This window comes from Juglans microcarpa x Juglans regia, chromosome 7D, assembly GCF_004785595.1.
Source record: "Juglans microcarpa x Juglans regia isolate MS1-56 chromosome 7D, Jm3101_v1.0, whole genome shotgun sequence".
Classification (NCBI taxonomy): Eukaryota; Viridiplantae; Streptophyta; class Magnoliopsida; order Fagales; family Juglandaceae; genus Juglans; species Juglans microcarpa x Juglans regia.
Genome location: NC_054606.1, coordinates 8501510 through 8510454, shown reverse-complemented (window position 1 = coordinate 8510454; position 8945 = coordinate 8501510). Strand labels below are relative to the sequence as shown.

The 8945-nt window shown below is 35.6% G+C and overlaps 1 protein-coding gene across 1 annotated transcript; it reads left to right on the top strand.

The window, feature by feature from the left end:
* Window positions 1-5219: 5219 nt before the first annotated feature.
* LOC121238099 lies at window positions 5220-6419 on the top strand. The gene is made up of 2 exons (XM_041134954.1): window positions 5220-5600; window positions 6402-6419. The coding sequence occupies exons 1-2, from the start codon at window positions 5220-5222 to the stop codon at window positions 6417-6419; spliced, it is 399 nt and encodes a 132-aa protein (XP_040990888.1).
* Window positions 6420-8945: the final 2526 nt, after the last annotated feature.

Below are 8945 nucleotides of genomic sequence, written 5' to 3'. Positions count from 1 at the left end.
AAACTGATCCCCCCACTTTGTAACGAATTGGTCCTGCTCGTTTTGTCTGTGCATTCTGAATTTCGGTCCCATAAAATTAAACTATCTTATTTTATTTTATTTTATTTTATATAATTATTATAATTTTTTTAAATTTTAATATAAAATATAATAAATAATTTAATAATTTTAAATACTAAAATAAAAATTATATTATAATAATATTTTATTCAATTTTTAACAAAATATTTCTTTTGAACTGCGTAATCAAGCGAGACATAAGAGTTATACTTTATACAATCATTTTTATGTATTCTTTATACATTTCATTGATATGATTGATCAAAATAATTATTTTATATTAAAAAAATGATACAGTTAATCACATTAATAAAATATATAAAAGAATACATAAAAGTGACTGCATATAAAATTTTTACAAAAAATAATAGCCTTCATTTCACAAAAAATAAAAACGTAATTACCATGATTGTGATTGTTTATAAATTTTCTTATCTAAATATTTTTTATAATTTAGTTATATATAATAGATTTGAGCTCATAGTTGACATAAAATTCAGATACTATGTCTATTTCTTTCTAAATTATAAAAGAAAAAAAATTTATTTATCATATTCTTAATTTGTTACCGTACACGTAACATTAATTAAAGATTTCATATAAAAGTTAAACTCACAAAAAATAAACTAAAAAATAAAAAGGCATTGAAAACTAAATTGATCCCTCCAATAAGTAACTATCCTCGCTATAAATTGGTCTTTTTATCCACTAATTCAGCAATTCTTTGCAGAAATAAACTTAATAAGATATGCCACGTCAGAATAAAAATAAAACTAAAAACTAAAAGGAAATAAAATAAAATAAAATAACTGAAAAAATAAATAAATGATGGTTTTTGTGAAAAAAATGTCTTAAACAGATATTTTAGGTACTTTATCCTCTTTCTAACGTGAACATATATTATTGCTGAATAAAATAATATAAATCTTCATTGGAATATGAATAGTCATCGGGTCCTATGATCATAAAAATAAAAAGTCTCCTCTCTGACTTCTCCAAGGTGGTGAAAATAGTCTTCTTCAGTGAGGAGAGATTCAGGGAAAAGGCTCGGTGGTGATCTCGATGGAAGAAATTGAGGATTTGTGTGGCAATTTGCGATTAATTGAGAAAGAGGGAATACTAGTTGAATGCCCTTCTGGTAGTGAAGAGGAAATCCTACAGAAGGGTGCAACGAGTTTGGTTGGGAAGATTTGTGCAAATCTGACTGTAGGGAAGAAAATTGTTGCAAACACAATGGGAAAAATATGGAGAATCAACAAACGGGCCAGTTTTTTTGAAGTGGACAAGAACGTTTTTATAGTCACATTTGCCAATCAAGCAGACAGGCAGCATGTGCTCGAAGGAAAGCCATGGCTTTTTGATAATTTTCTCTTTATACTGAAGTTGTATGAGGGTGATTTACAACCTAGCAAGATGAAGTTTAATGTGGAATCCTTTTGGTTGCAGATTTACAATCTACCGTTGGGCCATATGACTAAGGACTAGGGAGAGCATATTGGGCAGTCTATGGGAAAAGTTCACGATGTTGATGTAGATGAGGATGGTATCGGATGGAGGAAGTACTTGAGAGTGCAGGTTGAGTTAAATTTGCAGAAGTCTATAGCACGAGGTCGAATCATCATGGTGCAAGATAAAATGATTTGGTTGACTTTTAAATATGAGAAACTCCCACGATTATGCTTCGTTTTTGGATGGATTTTGCATGGTGTTGTCGGGTGTTCTGTGGCTGTTGATACCAATTGCTTGAATACACCATAGTTCAGTCCGCTTCGAGCCGATGACAACTATAAACGTAGGTCTTCATTCTCAAACATTGATGTAAGTTCTGAAGGGAAGATCGGAGGAGTGAAGGACCTGAATTATGAGGATGAAGGTTCAATGGGCAGGACTGGCATTGGGCGGCGATGGAAGGAATCCGATCAGGGCAATTATGTAAATTCTAGAAAGGATCCCTCAAGGATGGTTGATGAAATTTTCGGTATGGATGGGGGAAAGGATGTCACTGCGATAGCAATAGTTCCAAATTTGGAGGAAGTAGATACATGTTCTCAACGGAATATGTTGAAGGGAATAAGGGTGGCGTTGATTATGGAGGAAGTTTCTTCAAAACAGCAGGTAGATATTGGCTTAAATCTAGTTGGGCGGGAAAAGTTGTTGGGGGATGTTAATCTGGAGTTGGGCTCGAGTGACATGGGCCGAATGGTAACTGATGTTAGTTATGACTCGGCCCTTAAAAAGCCCAATGATAATAGTGTGTATAAGGGCAATCTTCGTTCACATACAATGTCACAAGGGACTACTCTAAATTCAGCAGTTACTAACTCTTCTACAGCTTAACCTCCAAAACTTGCTAAAAGTAATTCCCGGTGGGAGCTGAGGGCAAAGGGTCAAAATGCTGAGTCAACAGAGCGAGAATACTGTTTTGGGGAAAAAAGGCCTGTTGGATCGACTGCAGACGAGTTAATTGGGGTGATTGGGTCTAAGAGAGGTAAGCTCTCTCCTCTAAAAGCTAGTGATGAGTATAATTTTGAAGCCCTTGCCAAAGCCTTAGTAACTCAAGGCAAAAGCTCCCAATGTGGTTTTCCTCATGGAAACCAAGTTGAATACTGTGAATGCTCTAAGAATAGCAAGGGGAGTGAATTATGAAGGCTGTGTAGTCGTGTATGTTGTAGGAAGGAGTGGTAGCCTAATGATCATGTGGAAACATGACATAAATTTGGAGTTGGTCAATTTCTCCCATAGACATCAATTTAATAGTGAGACCAAATGACAATAAACTGTGTTGGTTGTTGACTTGTTTCTATGGGCATCCATATTCGAGTAAGAGAAGGGATGTTTGGCAACTTTTAAAATCCCTTAATCCGAGGAATATGGGGTGGTGCATCATAGGTAATTTTAATGAGGTACTGTCTCATGATGAGAAAGCAGGAGGTAGAGTTCGTTCTGAATCTCAGATTAATATGTTTAGAGAGGTTATTCAGGAAGGGGGTCCTTATGATTTTGGGTGGAGTGGATGCAAGTTCATATGGAGTAATAGGCATGAGGATTCCTCATTTACTAAAGAAAGGTTAGATCGAGCATTGGCAAACAATTTGTGGAGGGATGGTTTTTATGGTGTTAAAGTTGAAACATTGAGTGCTTTATGTTCAGACCATCGAGCAACTGTTTTAGAATATTCACACAACAGAGGCCCAACAACTAGATTTCAACCTTCTTTTAAGTATGAAGCCAATTGGTCTAAAGAGGTGGGTTTAAGGAGGTTATTAGAGCTGCTTGGCAAAATGGGGGAGGTTTGCCTTCCAATCTTGGTATTTTACAACAGAAACTGGAAACATGCAATAGAGATTTGAAGACCTCGAGCAGGAATCTTAACAAGAATAGAGAAGCTGTAATCAAAAAGAAAGTTCAAGAGATTAAACAGTTGGAATTGGTGGAATATATAGAAAATATGCAGGCCATTAAAAGAACTCAAAAGGAGCTAGGAGTGTTACTGGATTTAGAGGATATGAGATGGAAACAACGTGCAAAGTCTCATTGGTTGGCCAAAGGTGATAGAAATAGTAAATTCTATCACGCTTGTGTCAATCAAAGAAGAAAGAAAAATATGATTAAGAAGGTGGAGGATGGCTCAGGGTAGACTTTGGAGACAAAGGAGGACATAACAAGTAGTTTTTGGAACCATTTTCACCAGATTTTTCAATCTTCTCATCCATCCTCAGATTCCATTCAGGCATGTTACAAGGGGTGGAATAAAGAGTCACTCCTGATATGAGGGAACGACTGGACTGAGCTTTTGTAGAAGAAGATGTTGTTATTGCTTTAAGACAAATGTCTTCTTTCAAGTCACTAGGGTCATATGGCTACAGTGCAGGTTTTTTCCGGGACCATTGGGATGTTGTTGGTGCAGAGGTTACTAAAGAGATATTGAGTTTCTAAACAATGGCAGTATGCCATCAGGCTTGAATCACACTCTTATCGCTTTGGTTCCAAAGGTCAATTCCCCAAAAACAGCTAATGAATTTCGACCAACTAGTTTGTGCAATGTGTGGTACAAGCTTATCTCTAAAGTTTTAACTAATAGGTTGAAATCAGTTTTGACAAAGATTATCTCTTGGAACCAAAGTGCCTTCATTCATGGACGTTAGATCACTGCCAATATAATGATTGCGTATGAGTTTCTCCATTCAATGCATGCCTGAAAGAGAGGTAGAGAATGGTGCATGACCATTAAATTGGATGTCAAAAGCTTATGATAGGGTGGAGTGGGGTTTTTTGGAAGCAATGCTAATTCAAATGGTATTTGAGGATCATTGGATCAAGTTGCTTCTGACTTGTGTCAATTCTGTCACCTATTCTGTTGTGGTAAATGGAGTGCCAGGAAATGTTATTGTGCCTTCAAGGGGTCTAAGGCAAGGAGACTTATTGTCTCCTTGCTTGTTTTTAATATGTGCAGAAGGCCTCAGCAATTTACTTCAACAAACAAAAATGAGGGAGCTGATCAAAGGGGTGGCTGCTTCTAAGGGAGGCATAAGGATCAATCATCTCATTTTTGCTGACGATTGTGTATTTTTTGCAAGTCTATGGAAGTGGAATGGTTTAATCTACTTCATATTTTACATATGCATGAAGTGGCTTCTGGTCAGGTGCTAAACAGTCAAAAAATTTCAATCTTCTTCAATTCTAACACAAGGGCTGTTGTTAAGGAATGTATTCTCTAACATGCTGAAGGAGTTATTTGTGATAATTATAATAAATATCTAGGTTTACCTACTGTTGTGGGTAAATCTAAATATGATACTTTTAAAGGGCTCAAAGACAAAACTTGGAAGAGAGTCACAAGTTAGAAGTCAAAATTACTATCAACTACAGGCAAGGAAGTCTTGATAAAGAGTGTTCTTCAAGCAATACCAGGTTCTCTTCATGGTATTTGGAAGAGGAGGAATGAGTATGTGTTTATTAACAAATTTAGAAGCCCTTCTCTTCTGTTTCAATTGGCAACTCGGGATGATGAAGTCCTTTGCCTACCAGGTTCACAGGTCTCAGATGAAGTCATGCAGGAAGAAACAAGAATGATAGGAGTTGTGCAAGGATGGATTCCACCAAAAATTGGGTTCCTAAAAGCAAATGTTGATGCTGTTTATGTCAAAGAAACATAGAGGATGGGTATTCGGGTTGTAGTAAAGGATCATTGGGGTGAAGTACAAGTAGTATTAGCTGCCTCTAGAAGTGCTATCCAATCTGCTGCCGTAGCAGAATGCTGGGCTCTACTCAGAGCTGTAACTCTCTGCAATGACCTTGGTTTGAGGTGTGTTCAATTTGAGGGAGATGCAAAACTAGTTGTGGATGCTGTCAACAAGAACTCACCTGATTATTCGTGGAATGGTCAACTCATTGAGGATATAAAAAGTACTTTGTTGTCTCACCAACATTGGACCATCCAGCATGTGACTAGAACTGGAAACAAAGCAGTGGATGCTGCTGCTAAGCTAGGATTATTGTTAAGCTTTGAACATATTTGGATGGAAGAGGAACCATTTGAGGTTACTCCTTTTATTATTTTTGACAAATCATCATTTATTCTTTGATTTATGAATGAAAGTTTCATTTCAAAAAAAAAAAAAAAAAAGTCATCGGGTCCTTCTATTGAGACCGAAGCTGGATTGTACCGAAAAGGTGCATTTCTGTTATTTTTTTCTTTAAATATTAAAAAAGAAATGTACCCATTGATACATGTCTTCGATGCAAACCATCGGTCCTTAGAATATTGGTATTGGATTAGTCATCTCAATCTTTAAAATTTGATTAATGTGTAATTTTAGTTTTAACTAATCACTCAAAACTTGAAGTTTACATTGCATTAGCTATCACGCTCTCTATAATAATAAAATATTATTATTTATATTTCTTTAATTAATTTATATTTTTTAAATATTTTTTTTTATTTTATTTTCATAATCTCCAATAATCTCCAATAATTATTTTCATTTTCATTTTCATTTTTACAATCCAATAATCTATAAAATAAAAATCTCATATTTACACTGCATGCTGTAATTTGATGCAATTGCTAATTGAAAATGGGCGACCAAGGTCCTTTTTCTTGTTCCTTTTGTTTTATTTTCCCTCAATTCGCAAGTTCATTAAATTAGCTTGAATTATCTTATATGAAAATTTGTTATTCATCTCCATGTTGACCTTCAACTATAAGAACTTAAGATAATCCATTAAATTGGTATTTCATGGCCTGTGCAAAGTATGTGTTTTAACACAGAAAAATAATGATGATGAACATAACATTTAGCATTTTTCATAGTCATTCATAGTATTTGGAATATGAGTAGGCATTCCCACTCTTTTGAAAGTGAGATACGAATCACAAAAAGAAAATGCTATTAAGCCCCATGATTTTGTCGATTCATTTTTACCGCTATTGTATTTAATTTTTTTTTTTTATTGTTTTTACTTAATGGTTAAGAAAATGACTTTTAGTGTATTGATATATTTTTTATTTTTTAAAACTATTTAAATTTTTTATTTTTGGCCTAAATAGGACAATACCTTCAAGCTTTATTGAAAAACTCTTGTGGCGGAGGAATACCGTAGTTATATGGACCAAAAGAATAACACAAATCAAATAACAAATGAATAAACATCCAAAATAAAAACTACACCCGCATAGCAGGTAAACCTGCTTTATCAATTCGCAAGAGGCCCCTAATCTGTGATGGAATAGAAGATGATTTAATCCACAAGCATGAATGACCATCAACCCCCAACTTTGCCAAACCATTGGCCACAACATTCCCCTCTCTGTAAACATGTTTTATCCTGTAAGAAAACCCAGCAAGCAACGCAACAATCTCCTTCCAAATATCTTGTAAGTAGCAAAGACCACAACTACCATTACGTAGCCATTTATCAGGATAGCAGAATCAAATTCAATTTCCTCACACCTCAAACCCAACTGATAGGAATGTCGTACAATGCCATTAATTCAACATTGTTATCATACTAGGCTCTAATCTTTCAGCATAAGCAAGAATGAGTTCCCTTATCATTCCTTATAATACATCTTGCACCTGAAAGACCAGGATTACCTTTACTACATCCATCTGAGTTAAGCTTACACCACCTAAGATTCGGTTTACGCCAAACAACCAATCTCGGCATCCTCTTAATATTATATTTTATGGTCAAGCCTAAATCTTCTACAACACTTTCATCATCAGCACACAATTCCTTCACCAACTTTATTTTAAGACCCACCCACGAGATCCATTATAGGATTTTCCTCCAGACTGACTCTAGATTGTCAACCTTCCCCTCCATGTGAGCTGTACATAGCCATAATTGCCAAGTAATAATGGAAGGAATTAAGTCAAACAACGTACCTCTTATATTAGATCTTCTGGCCCTTTTAAACCAAAGCTCAATTCTTTGCCTCCAACTTTCATTTCTTCTTTGCCTCCAATTTTCATTTCGGTCAAATCGCATTCCCAACCGCCCAGAAATTCTTTTCCAGATTGCTAAAGCCATTTCATCTTCCGCTAACACATGGTTCTAGTCTTCATATGCCCCTCTTGAACAACACACACATTTGGAAACAATAGGCACATCAACACTTCGAAACTTGTCATCAACCGATAATCCCTTATACAAGGCTTGCCACATAGTAGTAGAAATTTTCTTTGGAAGGCTGAATGCCAAACTCACTTCGTCCAAGGTACATCCGGGGCCTTTTCCCTAATACACTCCTAAGCACTACTCAATGAGAAGGAACCTTTTTTTGTCCCTTCCCAGAAAATTTTGTCAAGACCTTGCTTACTATTGCCAAGCTTGGCTAAAACTTCCAAAGTTTCCTCACGACCAATAAGAGAAATTAACAACTCTTCATTCCAACTAGTTTCTGATTTACACTCATGTAAGGTTAACATTGGAGAGACGATATTGTCTATATTCATCCCCAATGGCTCCAAATCAAACCATTTGTCCCACCAAAAGGAGGCCTTTCCATCTTTTACCTTCCATCTTGAATGCTTTAAAACCTCTAGCACACAGTTCATCACTATTTACCAAAATCTTGTTCCTTTACTTGGATCCACCAAGAATATATGAGAATTTTTAATATACTTAGTACGAAAGAAGGAAGCCCACAAGGAATTTTCCGTAAAAATTTTCCATACAAATTTCATATGCAAAGCTTTTTGAACCTCTTAAAGCTTCCGTAGCCCAACTCCACCTTCCTTTGCCGGTCTACAAAATTTTGTCCCACGCAATCTATTTTTTTTTTTAGTCTTTCATTTTCAATCCCTCAAAAGAAAGTGCTGGAACTTTTATTAAAATCATCTATAACTGCTTTAGGAACGTGTATAACAGATAAAAAATGAACTGGAATACTTAAAAGAACATGCCTTAGTAACAATACTTTGGCTCCCTTAGACAACAACAGAGCTTTCTAGCCTTCAATTTTCCCTTTTACCTTTCCCAATAATTCTTCCAAATGCCTTGTTAACAATCTACCTGTAATGATAGGTACCCCTAAATTTTTAAAAGGGAGATTTCCTTGAACAAAACCTGTAATCCGCAGACTTGACCTCCTTCTAACAGCTTGAATTAAAGGAGCTCCCCTTGAATGAGAGAAACTACCAAAAGCTCCCTCCTCATATTTTTCCTTCAGCAATCTAAAAAGAAACTTTTCTACTAAAATAAAGAGATATGACGATAATGGATCACCTTACCGAAGACCCTTACCTCCTTTATAGAAACCCTCAACAATACCCTTCACCACTACCAAGTATCAAACTGAAGTGACACACTGTTTTACTAAATTGCAAATATCAGAAGAAAAACCAAAAGCCGCCAAAATATTAAGCAGGAAATCCCGG

Coding starts and splice junctions, on each gene's coding strand:
- LOC121238099 (XM_041134954.1), top strand. CDS start 5,220: ATGGGTATTCGGGTTGTAGTAAAGGATCATTGGGGTGAAGTACAAGTA.